Source organism: Diabrotica undecimpunctata, chromosome 5, assembly GCF_040954645.1.
Source record: "Diabrotica undecimpunctata isolate CICGRU chromosome 5, icDiaUnde3, whole genome shotgun sequence".
Classification (NCBI taxonomy): Eukaryota; Metazoa; Arthropoda; class Insecta; order Coleoptera; family Chrysomelidae; genus Diabrotica; species Diabrotica undecimpunctata.
The window spans coordinates 102,106,002-102,125,886 of record NC_092807.1 but is presented as its reverse complement, the minus strand read 5'-3'; the positions used below and the strand labels follow the sequence as shown (position 1 = coordinate 102,125,886).

Here is a 19,885-nt window from a genome sequence, read left to right as displayed (position 1 = left end):
TATATATATATATATATATATATATATATATATATATATATATATATATATATATATATATATATATAAATATATATATATATATATATATATATATATATATATATATATATATATATATAATATATATATAATAGTAGAACGATTTGTAATCTGTAATTTTAATTTAATCAGAACTACTTTATCCATCATGGCAATCTGAATTTTGCGAATTGCTGTTTTGAAAAGATTTGTGGTTGTTGTGTTGAACCATGTACGTAGATTTTTCAGCCAGAAAATCCTTCGCCTTTCTGGTTCACGTTTTCCTTCCACTTTTCCAGTCAAGATTAGTTGCAGCAGTTCATATCTTTCGCTGTTCCTCATGATGTGACTGAGGTATTCTATTGTGGTTAGCAGGTCTTTTTCTTTTTGCGTTCTCAACAAAACATCCTGATTAGTAACGTGGTCGGTATAAGATATCTTCAGAATTCGACGGTAAAGCCACATTTCAAAAGCCTCAATTTTCTTGCAATTATAGACTTTTATGGAAGGTTATTACTCTGGTTTGAATCCGCCTATTGGAAAAGGTGGACTAATAATTATTCATATTGGATCTGAAACTGGCTTTGTAAATGGTGGTTTTTTAGAATGTACTTCAAGAACCACCAAAGAGTATCATGATAATAGAGGTATGTATTTGAAGAATATTTAATGGTATCAGACGGTTAGTAACATACCGCAAAATTCTGTTATAGTAATGGATAATGTTAATTGCCATTGTTGTTTAATTGAAAAACTACCAACTTTGGCTTTATAAAGGCATTATTTACTTAATTAGTTAAAAGGAAAAGAGATCACATTTGATAAAATGATGGTTAAAAAGAACTCATGAATTATTGTTCAATAACACAAACAAAAGTATAAAAAATATGTAATCAGTGAAAAAGCTAAAAATGACAGAATAATTGTACTTCGTTTATCCCCATATAATTACTGTCAACTTAACCCTATAGAGCTAGTATGGACACATGTAAAGGGTGACATAGCGAAAAACAACAGTTATTGAAGAAATAACTGTTGTATCAAGACGTAGCGAGAAACAAACTACATACATTCAAATTAGTTGATGTGAAAAGAATGTTGAGGAAGCTTTATCGAAAGTCACTGCAGAAAATTGGAAAGTATGTAGGTACACATACAGCATGCAAAAAGGATGAAGAAAAGTTAGGGAACTTAGATTTGTTAGTTGACTAATGCTTATTAGAAACCAATTATCATTGCACCAAACAACCAATTTCAGATTCATATGATGATCATAAACACGATATGATATATTAGGTATGTGAACTGTGATATTTATTTTTATTCGACCTAAGGAGAACAGCATATAGCAAATTCAAATATTTGGTGAGTGACAATAATTGATAAAGAGGAAAGAAATACAAAAGAGACTACTAAAAGTAAGTAGTGCAATGGTATAACGTTCGTGACCATTGGCATTGTATGCTTGTAACACTTGGATAATGAATAAGAAAGATGAAATGAAAATATACATCTAGAGAAGGAAATTACTTTGAAGATACAATTTATTCATCTTCTGAAGAACTTGTGTTACTGTCATTGCCCATTGGAATTATTAACGGCTCTATTACACTATCCATGATGCCATCTAATTTACACATTTTTTCCTCCACTTTGAGAATGTGATTAACACAATTTTGCCAATGTGTTGTGGTTACATTCTCGAGAGCTTGTAACAGAAGTTTTTTTACTTCTTTAAGTTTAAATGTCGTGTTTTTAAGTGCCACTTCATTTTTCACCTGGGCCCAAATTTTCTCAATGGGATTCAACTCGCAATGATATGGAGGCAGCCGCAGTACAATTTGACCATTTGTTTTAGCCATCTCATCAGTTACATACATATTATACTTATCTTTATTTACACGTACAAGATGTAAAAGTTCTGACCTAACCATCTCCATATCAAAAGGAATGTTTTTTATTTGTAACCATTCTTGCATATATTTCTTTGTTGATGATGTTGTCGGAATTTTTTCTACTTTTCGGCTGTGATATGATGCATTATCCATTACAATGATAGCGTTTTTTGGTAATTTTTGCAAGATACTATTAAACCAATTTTCAAAAACAGATGCATTCATTTCTTCATGGTAATCCTCTGTCTTTCTTCCCTCAAAAAGTAAAACCCCTTCATTAACAAATCCTAACTCTGATCCAACATGTAAAACTATGAGGCGTTTTCCTTTCCCCGATGGGTTTCTCAAACCAGTAGACAGCCCCTCAACGAATGCCTGTCTAGAGTTTTTTATGGCACAGTCCACCCACACTTTATCTTTGGTGTGACCTTCATTTACCCATGTTTCGTCAAGGTAATAAATGGGCCTACCTTCACTTCTGTACCTTTTTATAGAAGTTAGGTAATTACGCCTCCATCTGACAATATCATCACGTTCAATTAGAATACTTGTTCGACTTCTCTTCAAGTACCTACAAAACAATAGAATGTTACATTTAGACCAGGGCAGATCTGTGAAAAAAGTCTGTTTTTGGATATGAGAGGTGGCATGTGGCATTCGGATTTTTGCAGAAAAAGTTAGGTAATAACTTCAATAATAACAAATGACTCATGCTCCCTCTCAAATATACCCGGAGCATTAATAAAAACATTAAAATATTTAAAAATTACTAAAAATATCGATTTTTGTCTACTTTCTTTGCTCATAACTTTAAAACTATTAATTTTGGAGGAAAGTCGTACATAAATAAAACAAAGATAATTAAATTTCCTATGATATATGAGTGGTTAAAAATGTCTTCCAATCATTTAGGTTGTACTTAGGTCCTTCGTAATTGGTTTAGAAAATTTTTATAATCTACTCAAACCGTCCACCAAATTTGAAATTTTTTAAAAACTTTTAGAACAAACATTAGACCATTTAGATGTTTGCAATTTTTTTTAAATATAAAGATGCACTCTACCGGTCTAATACACTACAGAATTGAAATCGTATTATTTAGGCGGTCTCAGCAATGTTTTAAAGTTATAAACAATTTTTTTGCTTATAAACAAATAGATTATTGAAGAAACCATACTGGAACAGACTCGGTAGACGCTTCTTGTAAAAGAAAAAAAGTTGAATTGCGAGTAGTTCCTGAGATACAACCGGTCAAATTTGACCGGTATTTGCGACGAAGCTATACCTAAACAGTAGGATGGTAACTTTTGAACCATTACCTTATTTTTTCGGTTCTCTTTCTCTATACATTTTTTCATATGTTTAAAACACTCATAACATAAAATAAAAATGTTATGTTTGTTGCATATATTTAAGTTTGTATTACAGATGGTAAAGAAAGAGAAGAGAAATTATGATGGCAGATGAAGAGAACCGCATGATGGCAGAAGGTTAAGGTTAAGATTCCTAGCTTTTAGCAAAGCTTTGCTTTTAGTATTAGTATTATCAAAGAATATGTATTATATTCTTTGATTGTACTTACATACATATTAAAATTAGAGCCGTGCCCCACAATTTGTGAATTTTAAGTTGCTAAGGAAGTAACACAGAATCCATATATACAATTTATACATCTGGAATAGCTGTGAGTCAAACTGAAATAAATACCCAAATTCATTCTACATTTACAGTGGAATCGTTTAATGAATCAGTTACAAAATTGTCACGATGGGTGAAACGCCTGGAAGGAGCTTTTAAAGTTTTTGAAATAGATCACAATATGAAATTATCTTATCTATTACATTATATGGGTCCTGAAGCCTATGATACAATATGTGACAAGTAAGTACCAGATGATAAAACATAGAATGAAATTATTACACTATGTAATGTACAATTTTTACAATCATGTCCCTTTGGAAATTGCTGAAATTTACAGGTTTCAAACCAGTAAATAAGCCGAGGGAGAATCAGTGCAAGAATTCTTACTAGCATTACAGAAGACAGCAATAAATTGCAATTTTTAAGCATATCTAAAATCTGTAATAAGGAACCAATTTGTCTTTGGGTTACGTTCCAAAAAAAATACAAGCAAGACTATTGGAAACAAGGAATCTAGACTTGGATCGAGCAGTAGAGATTGACAGTAGTTTGGAAACGATCAGAAAAGAACAGTAATCAATTAAATTACAATAATTCAATTAACAAAATATTCAAAACTCAATAAGAGTAAAAAACATACTAATACAAGTTAAAATGTAAATTCAAGTACAAATATTACACATTCTAGTTCAAACACTAAAACAGGTATATGTTATCGTTGTGGGGATGCTTCTCATTTAGCCAATCAATGTAAAAAGAAAAATTTGGTATGTAATTTTTGTAAGAAAAGAGGACATTTACAAAAAGTTTGTTTGAAAACTAAAAACATAAATGCCGTTGAGGAAATTTTAAATGTACATTCAACTAATTTAAAAGATAAATTTATTATTAGTTTGAAAGTAAATAACAAACCGATACAGTTTGAAATTGATTCAGATGCTGTAGTCAGTATTATTAACAAAAATGTATTTAATTAGAATTGTACTGAATTACAATTACAAAATACTAATATAAAGTTAGCTACTTACTGTAAAAATGAATTACATGTTTTAGGTATGGCTTTGGTGACAGTTGAGCATCAGAATAAAACTAAATTCTTGAAATTATATATACTTGATGGTGAAGGTCCTTCATTGGTTGGGAGAGAGTGGATCCATTCATTAGATATAAATTTACACAATGTGAACACTGTCTCAAATGCAGAAAAGGAGTTACAACAATTGTTTACAAAATATAAAGATTTATTTGACAAATCTATTGGACAATTTTCGATTTCTGATACCAAAGTTATACCTACCTTAAGTAGATCTCCAAGAATATGTAAACCTATTGTAAAAATGAATTTGTAAAAAAATTCATTGTCAAGGAAGAAAATGTTATATTTGATGCATATATTTAAGTTTGTATTACAGATGGTAACAGAAAAGAAAAGAAGGAGAGAACCGGATGGCAGAAGATTAAGGTTAAGATTCATAGTTTTTAGTATTGTACTTACATATTATAATAAAGTAGTTTTCAAGTAATATATATTTCATTCTACACTATATACACAGTACACAACAAAAAACAATCAGTATTGAGCGATTATTTGGTATAAAAATACCAAAAATTCAAAAAAAATAGGTTGAAGAAAGTTTAACTTCAAAGTTCAAAATCGGTATACATAAAAAAATGCATTTTCTCAGCTTCCAATCGAGCAATTTTCTTCATTTTTTTTTAATCCGAAGTAACTCGAGTAGAGCCAGCTAAATAGCGCATTATCAAATTCCAAATATGTTTTAATTTTATTATAATAAATAAATAAATTTTTTTCTAACACACATCTACCTTACTAACGCACTTCTAAATGCCAAAAAGGCTTTAGTTTTGTTGTAATAAATTAATTTATTTATAACAAAATAAAACCACAGGTATTTCTTCGTTGTGGAATTTTTTTTACAAAAACTTACCACACATATACCTTTTAACGTTATAAATAGAAATATTCTCATTTGAATAGTCTATAATTATTTAAACAAACTTTGTTTAAACAAATTAAATTTTTTTGTTAATTTTTTTTTACCTGGCGGGGTACTTATCAGTTTCAGCGGTTCTGATTTCGCCCCAGAAGAATATGTCATCTGTGTTTATATTTCCTTGATCAAATAAAGACTATTTAATTAAACAAAGATTGTTTAACTAATTATACAGCTTTCAAATGAGACAATTTGCATTTAGAGCGTTAAAAGGTCTACAACATAGGAAAAAAGAAGTAGTTATATTTTGTTAATTTATTTTTAACAACATTAAAGCATCTTTTGGATTAATGGTATTGCTATTTTGCAGCAAGGGAAATAAATTAAGACAGTTTTAACCTCTATTCGTATAACAGGAAATTTAATCATTACCTTTATTTTATTTTTGTACGGCTTTGCTCCAAAATGAATAGTTTTAAAGTTATAAGCAAAGAAAATAGAAAAAAAAATCTATATTTTCAGTAATTTTTAAAGCTCTTTATCTTCTAATCGATTCCCTAATTCAGACATAATATATTTTTTGGGTTGCACGTTTTATTTATTATTGTGGCTAACCTATATTTACTTACTTAAAATTGATTTGCTTCAAGAATTTATATAATAATGAACGACACATATTTGGAAGATCTGGGCGGTTGTTTACTTCACTTAAAATTTTATTTAATGTAGGCATTTCATTCTTGAAAAAGAAGCTGTGTACTATCTGGCGTATAGATGTTTTAACTTTTTCATCATATGTTGCAAGAATAGAAGGTCGACCGCCAATATTTTTAGGACATCTTACTGTTCCAGTTTGCTTATATTCTTTAATTGTTCGGTAAATAGTTGAATTCGCAACACCTAAAATTAGCACATTACTTTAGTAAGTCTTGATTTTAACTATAACTATTCTGCAAAACTAACCTGTTGCCTGTTTTATTTTTGCTACCGTGGCTGTTATTTTCATTCCAGAATTATCACTTTTGATTTGTTTATACATGTTTATAATGCATTGTTTCTCATTTGTAGATAAATGACCCAAATGTACTCGGCGTTTTTTTGGTGGAGAAAAATTAATTGAATCCATATTGTTATCTTAATAACACTAATCACTAATATGTCGCTAAATAGTTCTGAAAAGAACTGTTTTTATATAAATACAAACGAAAAATCTAAAAAATGTAAGGAATACCGCAGAAAATACAAAAAATTGTCGATATAAATTTTGAATTTTAAAATTTCACAAATGTCATTAGTGTCAAAATGTCATAATTTGGTGGAGTAAACTTGCCTGCGATTGGACCAATTAGAAACAAGAATTACGGCGCGGAAAATTTGAATTACTCCTCCTGGTTAAAAAACAGACCATAAAATAGATGTTATAATAATTATTTTTCTTCCAAAAACGAATTGTTATTAGAACAGACAATTTTAGTTCTATCATATAATGATTTAATAACGCCTTTTTTATGTGCTGAATAATGTATTTCTAAACGGGGAAATTATTCATTTATAGATATTACAAAGAAAAGGTCTCTAAAACGTTTTTAAGCAAGCCAAAAAAATCACATTACAAGGAATGAATGAATCAAATATGTAGCACTTTTTTTGTAGATGTATTATTCAAAAACAAACTGAAGTTATTACTATAAACAAGAATCTGTATAGCTGTGGCTATGCTTGACTTAAATAAAACAACGATTATATAGAAAAAAAATCACAAATATCATTAAAATTATCTATATTTTTTAAATGGTAATATAATTTGTTACATTGATTTTTATATTTAATATTTTCTAAGTAAGTTTTTATATAAATAAATAGTCTATATATAAATGTACCATTAGATGAAACTTTGAAAACAATTAGGACCAAATTGCAAAATGATTGATTAACAACTTGAACCAAATTAAATGTGTCAGCTATAACGGAACTGTTGACATTATCTACTGACAACACTTATTTTCATCTAAACAATGATTTCTATAAACAAAATTTTTTGGGCTGTGCTTTAAATCCATAATTAGCTAATATATTGATGGAAGACTTCAAAACAAATATTCCTAATCAAAATTTAAAACTCACAATATGTTGGAAATATGTAGATGATCTGTTGGAAACACTTCTGATTAATATAAATAAAAGGTAAAAAGGAGGAGTCAATAAAACTTACAATGGAAAAGAAATAAAATAAATCGTTGCCTTTTCTGGATGTTTTAATCTCAAAGGAAAATAGTGGATATGGGACTCATGTATACAAAAAACCAACACATATGGAACATATATCTAAATTATAAATCAAATCACAACATAAATATTAAAAAGGGAGTCATTAAATCATTATATGATAAAACTAAAATTGCCTGTTCTAATGACAATTTGTTTTGGAAGAAAAATAATTATTAACATCTATTTTAGTCAAAAATGATTATCCGATGTCGGACGTCATGCGTAAGTCTGTCAGTAATTTCCCCGATTCAAATTCATAATAGGCAACCTACATTACGCGGCTCAGAATAGTGGGTCGGGCTCTAGACATTAGTGAAAAGAAAAACGTCCGATTCTTCTATTCTATATGATATATTATGATTTATGATATGTGATGCGTCTAGCGTCTCGTCTGTGTATTCTTATTTTGGTTAAGTGAACAGTGAATTTTAAAAATATGGAGACAGCCGAAACAGCCACGGAATCTGAAAAACCTAATAGTTTAGAAACTTATTTTAAAAATATTATAGATGGTAAAAAAATAGAGACCGACACAACTAAACTTGATAAAATACTAGAACAAAGCATCGATCTAAACTTTACTGGTATGAATCCCAAACTGAAGTTTATTTTACCCTACATGTTGGTTCACTATATAAAAATCTGGCCTGGTTGGAAAAAGGCAGCCCAATATCACGAAAAACGAATATCATTCGAGAATTGGTACGTGAAGTTTAAGGAATACCTTATATACAAAATAAACTTTATGATTAAAAATGACTTTGAGAAATCATTAGCTATGATTCGGTACAATACTTGCGTATTGGATGAGAGGAAAGTCACTAAATGTGATAATAGTACACAGACTTCTTCTAATGTAGACAAAACTACAGCTCCATTTACAATAGAAATCAGTGGTCCAGCAAAGGTTCTTAATTCTTTGATATTTTGTGAGGGAGTGGAAGGTATGTATTGTCTTACATTACCACATTACCAGGTCATACTAACAGTTGGATCTTTGTACCTAGATTCTTTCTCTTGTTGCCTCATATCAAAATGCTTTTACAATAATATGACTATTTTCAAGCATATTACTTTTAAATTTAGGACATCATCCAGAGTTTTTTCAGTTTTAAGTAATGTGGATTTCTGGATTGGAAGAGTTAAAACATAAAAAAAAACATGTAATTTTAATTACAATTCATTGTGATTTATTCCCTGAAATAGATATATCTATAGAAATAGATATATAATAGATATTCCCTGAAATATTCAGTGTAAAACTCGCTATAAGAAAATAATTACAAAACCATATTAAAAAAATATATTAAACTAATGATCTTGAATAATTTTTCTTGTAATAAAAAAGTCAAAATTAATTTGTAGACACCATATTTGTCAAAGAGTATACTGTACCTAATGCATGGGGTGATCAGTTAAGTATAAGACAACTTACAAACTGGCCATTTGTTGAAGTGAACTTTCACTCAGAATATCTTCATTTCAAAAGAACCAATAAGCATGACTACATACGATGCCTTACTTTTAATACAGAAAAAATAACTTTTAAGAGAACTGACTCCTTTATTGAAGAAATTAACATAATTGATGAAAATTCTACTAGGCAAGCGTATACATTAAATGCTGTTAAAGAATATTGCACTGCATACATTAGTACATTGAAGAAAAGAAATGACATATTGGTAAGTTTAATTTAATACATTTATAAACATCTTAAAAAAGGAATTCTATTGCTATACAAATAATTTATTTGCAGTGTAACTCATCTGTAACTTTCCCAAAAATTTGTTTTGTATTGTACCTCAAAAATTATATCTTCTAGCCTTAGCTGCAAATGTATTAATGAAGTCACCAAAATTGATTAAGGATGTTCTCTCCTGTTTCATTGTACTTCATCATCATTATTGGTGCTACAGCCCTATAAAAGAGCCTCGACCTTCCCAAGTCTATTACGCCAGTCAGTTCTATCCATTGCCAACTGTTGCCAGTTTGCTGCGCCTATTTGTCTACCATCCTCATCTACACCATCCCTCCATCTGAGTTTTGGTCTACCCCTTTTTCTACTTCCCACAGGTTGTGACATAAGGATTCTTCTAGGAGGGTTGTTCTGCTGTGATCTTGCCAGATGTCCTGCCCATCTTAGTCTTCCTATTTTTATAAAGGATACTACGTCCTTACCACCAAATATATGTTTATATCTGTGATATATCTCGTAGTTGTACCTCCTTCTCCAAACACCATTTTCACAGATGCCACCAAATATTCTTCTCAGGATCCTTCGTTCAAATATAAGCAGGAGATTTTCATCTGCCTTGGAAATGGTCCATGTCTCCAACCCATATGTCAACACTGGTTGTATAAGGGTTTTGTATATGGTTATTTTTGTTTTTTGGCTTAAGTTTCTGCTTCTCATATGTCTACTCAGTCCAAAATAGCATTTGTTTGCTAGGATTATTCTTCACTTGATTTCTTCCGTCATGACGTTCTCCTTGGTGATCAGGGAGCCTAAGTATGTGAATTTGTCCACCACTTCAAAGGTAGAATTATCAACCGTGAATTGGTGGCCGATTCATTGTACTTCTCATGTAGTTTTTAATGATTTTAAAGTTTGCTAAAACTTCATTCTCGTAATTGGCAGCATGGGAAACATTCTCAGTGCAGTAGTAATGTTAGGGTAGCCTTCCTCTAGTTTAGTTTTATAAATAAGACTTAACATTTCTCTTGATGCAGTTAAATTTAGCTCAATCTAATTGTTAAAGCTCATTCTTGTTATGTAACACATTTCAGAATCTGAAAAACTCAATGGCCAAGAACCAAGATCTCTAAAATCAAAAGAAAACCTTGTCTTGAAGACCAATTGTAGTTTTAGGACACTACAACTGATCAACTTAAGATGGGGAAGGAATGCAAATTCATAAAAACCATACAAACGAAAAAACTGGAATATCTGGGCCACATAATGAGAGGAGAAAAGTACTCTCTGCTTAGACTCATAATCCACAGAAAAATCTCAGGAAAGAGAAATGTGGGACATAGGAGGATTTCCTGGTTGCGAAATTTAAGGGAGTGGTATGGGTGCAGCTCAATACAGTTGTTCAGAGCTGCAGCCAACAAAGTAAAGATTGCTGTGATGGTAGCCAACCTCCGATAGGAGACGGTACTGCAAGAAGAAGAACTGATCTACACTTTTCAAATTTTGCTACCCCCTGAAATCTGTTGCCTGGGGCACATGCCCCCTCTGCCCTGCCCTAGTTCCGGGCCTGCTTAGACATCATTGTCTGGGAGTATTAAAAATGAGACTGAAATGAAGATTACTCTGACTATGTACTTTTTTCGTACATTACAAATATTATTAATAAACAAACAATGTAATTTGTTTAAACAGTTAAACAAATATTGGTAAAAATACCCAATGTTTTGTATTTTGAGAATGATTTCTGAAGTGAAAATTGAAACGTCAAATAAACTTAATTTTAAAGTAAAATTGTGGCTCATTCTCAAAAATAGTGAATTGAAATAGTAGGTTATAAATAAAATGTAACCATAATTTTGCAGAAGGGTTTTCCATTGTAAAAAAGTTGTTTTTTGACTTTTTTTTTATACATATTGATAATTTAACTATTAAACTTTCATTTGGTGTGTGTATAATTACTGTATCTCAATTATTTTCTGACCAATGTTATTGCAAAAAAGTCTCTGGGATAAACAAATAGAATAACTTTTAAACTACTTAATTAATGGATCGATCTGAAATTTTGAGGGATTGTTAGGTCCACAATACTCAACTTTGGGCGCAATAACATTTATCTAGGTTGATTTTTTACAATAATTATAAATAATTAACGATTTTGTCTTGCAGTTTTCAAAACAACAAATTAATTTTACAACTTTTTGCAATCGCCATTTTAAAGTTTTTTTTTAAGATAAAGTTTTGTACTTTTACCTTAAATTCTTCTTCTTCTTTTGGCATCATAACCCTGGATGGGTCTTTGTCTGTCTAGCTATGTCCTTCCATTCAGATCCCTCTTGTGCCCTTCTTCTCCATTGTCTTATGTTCATTGTTTTCAGGTTGTCTTCCACGTCATCCAACCATCTCGTTTTGGGCCTTCCTTTTTTTCGCCTTCCTATGGGCTTCCATTGTAACATTTTCTTTGTTGTTTTTGCATCGTTTTGTCTCTACACATGTCCCAGCCATGACAGTCTTTGACTTTTCACAAATCTTACAATGTCATAACCTTCATTTAACTCATTAACCTCGTCGTTTCTCCTGATTCTCCATGTGCCATCTTCCTCTTGTACCGGGCCATATACTTTTCTCAGTATTTTTCTCTCGAATGTCCTGAGTTGGGCTTCATCTTTTTTCGTCATTACCCAAGTTTCACATCCATAGGTTACTACGGGTCTAATCAGTGTTCTGTAGATAGTTATTTTGGTTCTTTTGTCTAATAATTTCGATGTCATCAATCTTTTATTAGCATAGTATGTACGATTCCCGCTGGAAATACGTGCATTAATTTCGCTACTTACGGAGTTCTGATTGATTTCTGTGCCGAGATATGTAAAGGCATCCACTCGTTCGATAGTATAGTTGTCTATTGTGATATTATTTTCATTGTCAGTTATTCTTTTGACTGTCATATACTTCGTTTTTGCTTCGTTTATTTTGAGACCTCTTTTTCTTGCTTCAGGACCAATTTTTACCTCAAATATTAAACTTTTTAATGGTAAGCAAAAAATTGCATTTTTTACAGTAAAGTTTAATAAGTAAAAAAAAACGCCGAAATCTGTACGGAAAACGTATAGGTTTTCTTTATATAGACCTATAATAACTAAAAAAATTTCAGATGCCTGGATTTGTCACAGTCCCGAGAGAAGTCATAATTTTTCGAATTAATAATACTTTATGTCTAATGTTGGTTTTGGAACACTTTCAAAGGTTTTCATTGAAATCTACTTTTTTTTCTTACTCCCAAAATTAGAAGGAATGAGAAATAATACTTTTATATAGATTTAAATTTTTTATTTTTCTTTAAGAATTGGAACGGAACAAGTTTTGATGAAGTTAAGGTTATTATAGAAGACTTTATCCTAGATATATTTGCCTTAGGTTTTAACAGTATCGCTACAAATACGTCAGTATTGTACAATATCGGAAACTCGGTATATGCCAGAAATAAATGTATCAAAACTAGGTAAGCTATTTATATATTTTATCATTTACTTTCAATTGTACTAGAAATAAAATTTATTTACCGTTTGGTATTATATTTTTTACCGATAACCTAATTCGCAGCCAACTTTTTAGGATCAACAAAATTTTCAAAAGAATTAAAATTTTAAATTTTTAAAATAATAAACTTCTTGCATGAAATGGCCGGTCTTTTCACTTCCAGATAAATATATCTGACAGATAGTTATCTGAAGGATAGACATTTATTTATAAAATAAAATGTACCGTCTTTTCACGTCAAATTTTGTTGCCGTTACTTATCTATAAGATAAATGTAAAATTTATTTCCAAACACACTAATATTTAATTGATTGTCAAAGAAATCACAATAATGTTTTAATATCTCTTTTGATTATACAATTTGTGGTGGCAGGAATAAATTAAATTATATAAAGAAACATTTAATAACGAATAAAAAAACAATACATGATTCTTCTCAGGTTTTTCCATAATATTAAAATATTAGGTTGAGTTTACCGAAAGTACAAGCTGATTATAGCCGCAAATGTCAAACATGGAACAAAAAATTTCGGTATAGCAGTGTTGGCATGTTTTTATAATGTAGATGCTGTATGCTTCAAATATAAAAAGATAAAGCTTTAGAAAAGTACATTTTGTTTATATTATGTTATGAATTCTGCAATTTTTGATTTATAAAAAACAACAATGAGTAATTATTTGTTTCTTTGTAGATTAATTGAAGTTAATTATTAGAAATTTTTTTTAGCAATTACCCTTTGAAAGATTGGAGGATAGATTTGGCAATCGTCAAATCAGCAGTTGCCAGATTATAAAAGATGTTTGCAATTAATCTCGAAAGAGACAAATATTTACTCGTTATTGCTTCATATAAATTAAAAATTACAGAATTCATAAAATAATACATATAATCAAAATGTACTTTACAAAATCAAAAATATAACCTAAATACTATTAGGTTATATATACAAATAAATATTTTATATGTGAGATAATTTTAAATTATTTTATCTGTCAGTTTATCTGTACAGATTTGTTTCCTAGGTAACGCTAGAATTTTAAATCTAAACTAACATAAAGCTTTAAATTATTTTGTATTAAATTCTACCTTAAGAATATGTATTATTAAAATTAATTACTAATTATATTAATATATCATTAATACAGTATTATTAATTAAACGTATCGTTTCAAAAACATATATTATTGAAATGTCAAATGGTGGTAGTTCAGATTTCTTTCCTAGATGGCGTGGTTAGTTTACTGGACAAACAATGTGACTTGTCATCATAGCTTTTTATATAGATAGATAGACTGTTTTATCCTATGTAATTTGTTTTCCATGTAGTTTATTTTTGGTTTTTGTTTCAGTGACCAATCTATATGTTTTGGAGAATGCCTAACTCCAAAACTTTGTCTCTCTCTACATGCCTTCACGGCAATAAAGGATGCTAGTATAACCACTTTCGATGATCTGTTTCTAAACAACGATACATTACTACCGACGATTACATATCGATGCACGTATTGCAATGTATCATACAACAATTCAAAAGATCTGTGGAACCATTTCAAGGGAGCTCATGTCATGGAACAACCAGTATTATGTATAAAATGTAAATTACAGATTAAGATCGACAAGCTGACTGATAACCGATGGTATCATCAGTGCAGTAAAAAAGTAGATACATCAAAAGACAGCTCTTCTTCGCCAGCAAAAGCTTAGAGAAGACACCTATACCGAATATTTTAATTTTTTGTGATTACCTACAATTGTTGTTAAAGATATTGAATAATTACAACAAACATATCTTTTTCTGGTTTTTTCTTTCTTATACCTTCCTACTATAGTATGTATGTCCCAAAATAAACGGCCGTCGTTTAGGCAGTTTTTGAGGAATCTTGGTATGGAAGCTTGCTTCAATTTCCTCTGAGTTAAACCAGTGATCGATCATAAACTCCGTTAGGCTTTCACGACCATCGTCTAACTTGTTAAACTGTTTGTTCGGGCTGTTAGGCCGTTGTCTTCTGAGATTAGTTCTCGACGTTTCGCCAACACTAGGGGTTGGCATCTTCTGGAGATGTTATTGCTTTGCTGAAAATGACGTCATTTTCAGGTTACGAGCGAAACAGTAACATCTCCAGAAGATGCCAACCCCTAGTGTTGGCGAAACGTCGAGAACTAATCTCAGAAGACAACGGGCTAACAGCCCGAACAAACAGTTTAACATGATCGATCATGTTATTATTGACTCTAGACATCACTCAGACGTAACAAACGTATGCAGCAGACAAGGGGCAAATGCAGACTTGGATCACTACCTAGTGGAAAGCAGAATAAGAGCCAGAATCTCAAACATTAAAAAAGAAAAGGGATCCAAAATTGAAAAATATGAAATAAAAAACTTAACAGACAACAGCAAAAAGGCAAAATATAAAGATTATATAAAGGGAAGGCTAGAAAACATACAACAGCACGAGAATATAAACAGAGAATGGGAAGAATGTAAAAATATCATACAAGACGCGGCCAAAGAAACCCTGGGTCTACAAAAAAAGCTCAAATCAACTGAAGGACAGTGGTTCGATGAAGAGTTTGTAACATAAGAGAGAGGAAAAATAATGCATATCAACGACATAGAACACGAAAGGCAGAGGAGGAATATAGAATGCTAAGGAGGAAAGAGAAGAAAATACATCGCAAATGGAATAGACAACACATGGAAAAAGAACTCCAAGAAATGGAAGAACTAAATAAACCATAAGAAAACATAAAATTCTACCAAAAACTTAACAAAAACAGAAAAGAATTTAAACCAAGAACAATGATGTGCAGAGAGAAAGAATAAGTACTACAAAGATGGACAGAATTCTTCAAAGAAAAGTTTGAAAAAAACGAAGATCCACTATATGATGGAATTATACTGGATAAAACGGATATCAGAGAAACAACCCCCCCCCCCTTCAGTAGCTGAAATGCAAGAAGCAGTTACCAGACTGAAAAACAACAAGTCACCTGGATTAGACAACATTAGCGCAGAATTAATAAAGACAGACTCCCTATTGAATGCGATATACGAACTAATAGTGAACATAATGGAATAATAAACAACTGCCACAAGACTGGAATACCGGAGTAATTATCCCACTACATAAAAAGGGAGATCAGCTTCAATGTAAAAACTACCGGGCAATAACGCTACTAACTGTGGCATATAAAATACTGTCAAATATTGTGTATGACCGATTGAGACTATATGCGGAACAAATAGTTGGGGGATATCAATGTGGTTTTTGCAGGCAAAAGTCCGCAATAGATCAGATCTCCGTCTTGAGGCAAATCTTGGAAAAGACTAGTGAATTTAATATAGACACACATCATCTTTTCATTGATTTTGGGAGTGCCTATGATAGCATCCATCGAGAATTTCTGATCCACGCACTGAAAGAGTTTATTATTCCAACTCAACTCATTGATATAGTAAAAGAAACACTTAAAGTACAAAGCAAAATTCGAATTCAATACGCACTAACAGATACAATCCATGTGAGAACGGGCCTACGACAGGGAGATTCCCTATCCTGTATTCTATTCAAAATCACATTAGAGAAAATAATTCAACTCGACAGTTACTATTAAATTTTTTTGATTAGAGTGTCCTATTGACAAAAATTAAAAATGCGTTTTAAACATGAAGAGTGTAGCTTTCGTATGAAATATTTGTATTTTGCTGCAAATGAAGTCAGTTTTTATAAAGGTGTTAAATAAATTGGGCGATTTTGACAATTCTCATGAGATCAATAAAATTTATCACTTCCATTGGTCACTATGAAATTTTATTGTTAGCATCTAATTTTTAATACCATCTTCGTGGAGGCTTTTCTCTTGACGTACGATCGTTTGTAATGTGAAAGTTTACATTCAGCGATTTTTATACATATGTACTTTAAACTCTCAGTAAGTTATGTCTCAGTTTTGTTGCCAAAACTCAAAATCGGAATTTCATGTTATAGCATAGTGATAAATTTTCTCATGAGAATCAAAAAAATGGCACAATCTTTTTTTTATTTAACATCTTTATAGAAACTGACTTCATTTGTGGCAAAATGCAAAAATATACGAAAGCTGGTATACTCTTCTCTTTTAAAACGCATTTTGATTTTTGCTCATAGGACACTCTGATCAAAAGATATTGAATTTTTACATCTTTTATTTAAAAAATTAATTTAGGGCACCTAACTGACATTCAAAATCGCCAATCGCTTCAACCGTTGTTTCTAGGAGAACGGTTCATTTTACAGGAAAGGTGCAAATAACCACATTTTTTCTATGGCATAGAGATTCTTGGTAAATTGATTTTTTCCGTTTTTACCGCCTTACAAAGTTGGGGAAGGTTTATAGGAAACCTAGAGGTAAGAGTGGCAAAACTTTTGTGGAGTCCCATAAATGACATTCTTAGCAAAATTCAGCTTGTTTGTATGGTTTTTAGAGGTTCAGTGGCAAATTGAAAAGAATTATATGCCTTACATTATGATGAGGTCTATGAAAACAAATGTTCCCTTTATCTACAATTAAAAGATTTAGAGGTGAATAAAACAGTGTATTTTCTTATTATATCTTTATATTCAAACATGTACAAAGATAAAACAAAATTAAAAAATTCAAATAATGTACTGTTGATAGTAGCTTAAATAAATTCTTATAATATACAATAATTCTTTACGTCTCTGAATCGCAAAGAAAAAATATTATTCCTCTTCTTCCTCTTCGCCAGAATTTTCTTTATCGTCTTTATCTTCTTCACTATAGATTTGTCCCTCGTCTTGTTCTTCGTCATCATCGCCAGCAACTTCTGCATTTTCGAGTTCTGCTCGTTCCATCTGTTTGACGAGTTCAGCTTCGTCAGTAGCTGTGACCACTTTGGGCTGAAAGTAAAATTAATCTCTTAACCTTAACATAAATTATTTTAAATAATATGAGTAGGATAAAGAAAAAGTGTTTATGAGATCTATTACAAAAGTGTGACAACATTCATTCATAATCATTTCAGAATGCTTATTCTTAGTCATCCAGCTCCTGGCTGGATTCACCTGGATATATAATATATACATATTTAACACTTTAGGAAAAAATCTGGAAAAGCAACTATTTATTTTAGTAAATGGCTAACAATAATTCTAGATACATATCGAATATTAAAAAAAACTTACAGCCATTTGAATATTAAATACTCCACCCAATTCAGTGATTGTTGCTTTAACTTTCTCTATAGCATCACCTAAAACTTTTAAACCATCTTGTTTTTCAGGTGTAGATGTAGTCATAACTAAAAAAACAAGAAAAATGTATCATATATTAGTAAATATTAATTTGCCAATAAATATCTTTATATATCATGCACTGAGTCTGTCCCAAATGTATTGGGTCTTAACTGATAACTTCACAATGCTTTATTCTTCAGCATTCAGCAACAGAAAAATTTTGCAGGGAGATATGTCGGAACTTTATCAAACTGGCTGAATTATGTACACTTGCGTACCGAAAACTATTGCACAAAAAATTGATTTGTTTCGTGATCATACTATATGATCACGACCATTTTCAAGTTATCTAGGATAAAGAACTGTTTTATGCTCTTCCAACAGCAATTTTGTATTGAATTCAGCATACATTCATTCCCAAATTCTCAATTAGAATTATGGTATATTTACAAACTAAACTATTATGGAATTTGATCATTTGTAAACTTACCATAGAGAGGAGGAGCTATAAGATTGATTTTAATGGGCAATTCTTCAGTTGAAAGAGCCAAGCCAGCTTTAAGGGCAGTTTTAACAGCATCAATACCTTCATAACCATAACAAGCACATTCAATATCAGCCCTGATTTTGACTGCTTGAGATGTTAGCTTTCTTTTTATGTTACTAAGCAAGACTTCTTTTGTTTTGTCATCTAAGTCACATTCTGCTAAAATACTGGGGTCTCTAAAAGATTTTAACAAAGTTAAATTAACAAGTTTAAGGACTTTAATGGGCATTATAATGCAATATTAACTCATATTTCATCATTTTTTTAAAACCATAAATATATAAAATATTACATCCAATTACTTACAAAACAGCTTGTTTAAAGAAGTCATATGCACTAGCTTTATTCTTCTTATATTTTTCTTCAAAATACCAAGCAGTCTTCTGATACAATTCTTCTAATTGTTCATCTGATTCATACTTTAGTAATTCTGCAACATGCCTTAAAATTGAATTAACAGCCTTAGCCTTTGCAAACCTCTCTGTACATTTTTCTACATCCTCAGCGCTAACACGACGTTTTGAAAGATCTATATACCCCTTTTCCTTGTCTACTCTTATAACTACAACGGGTTCGGTTTTTCCTACACGAATCAATTTGTTAATTGACCTAATACGTCTTCTGGACAATTCAGACAACAGGATCATGCCTTCTATATTATTGTATTCTAGTAAATGGACGTAGGCTCCCATTTCGGCGATGGCCCTTACATTAACCATGACTACATCTTCCACTTCGGGATATTTTTCTTTATAAAATCGACACGATAGCGGCATTTTGGGATTGTGAAGAATCCAAGTATATGCTGAAATTTGAGGTTAGATTTACTTGGTTAATTTGAACAGAAGTTAATACTATAATTTAGCAAATACTTTACAGAACTATTATAATGCTCGTGCAGCAATAAAAATAATTTTTATATTTAAACAAATACTGTTTACTTCTTTTCTTGACATACCTTCACGTGTCCAAAAACTAGGAGCTACAGCCTGTCAAAAAGAAATGTCAGTTTTCTAGTTTTCTGTTTATCTGCAGGCAGTCAGAAAAATCTAAAAAATAGTTGCCACATTTATATATTATACACGTT

General features: G+C 30.8%; 3 protein-coding genes across 4 annotated transcripts; 1 reads left to right on the top strand and 2 right to left on the bottom strand.

Moving 5' to 3' along the window:
• Positions 1-1,565: 1,565 nt before the first annotated feature.
• LOC140442396 (uncharacterized) lies at positions 1,566-6,836 on the bottom strand. The gene is made up of 2 exons (XM_072533470.1): positions 6,142-6,836; positions 1,566-2,487 (listed from the first exon to the last, which is right to left on the bottom strand). The coding sequence occupies exons 1-2, from the start codon at positions 6,243-6,245 to the stop codon at positions 1,566-1,568; spliced, it is 1,026 nt and encodes a 341-aa protein (XP_072389571.1). The 5' UTR covers positions 6,246-6,836.
• A 1,257-nt stretch (positions 6,837-8,093) lies between these two features.
• LOC140441585 (uncharacterized) lies at positions 8,094-14,805 on the top strand. The gene is made up of 4 exons (XM_072532412.1): positions 8,094-8,724; positions 9,146-9,462; positions 12,815-12,972; positions 14,361-14,805. Exons 1-4 carry the CDS (start codon positions 8,217-8,219, stop codon positions 14,713-14,715), a joined length of 1,338 nt encoding a protein of 445 aa, XP_072388513.1. The 5' UTR covers positions 8,094-8,216; the 3' UTR covers positions 14,716-14,805.
• Positions 14,806-17,593: 2,788 nt separating this feature from the next.
• On the bottom strand, positions 17,594-19,849 carry eIF2alpha (eukaryotic translation initiation factor 2 subunit alpha). 2 transcript variants are annotated; one of them, XM_072532409.1, is made up of 5 exons: positions 19,757-19,849; positions 19,105-19,603; positions 18,742-18,974; positions 18,201-18,316; positions 17,594-17,915 (listed from the first exon to the last, which is right to left on the bottom strand). In XM_072532409.1, the coding sequence occupies exons 2-5, from the start codon at positions 19,572-19,574 to the stop codon at positions 17,739-17,741; spliced, it is 996 nt and encodes a 331-aa protein (XP_072388510.1). In that variant the 5' UTR covers positions 19,575-19,603; positions 19,757-19,849; the 3' UTR covers positions 17,594-17,738. The 2 variants fall into 2 exon arrangements, with proteins under 2 accessions (XP_072388510.1, XP_072388511.1); XM_072532410.1 differs by lacking the exon at positions 19,757-19,849 and having other exon boundaries at positions 19,105-19,750.
• Positions 19,850-19,885: the final 36 nt, after the last annotated feature.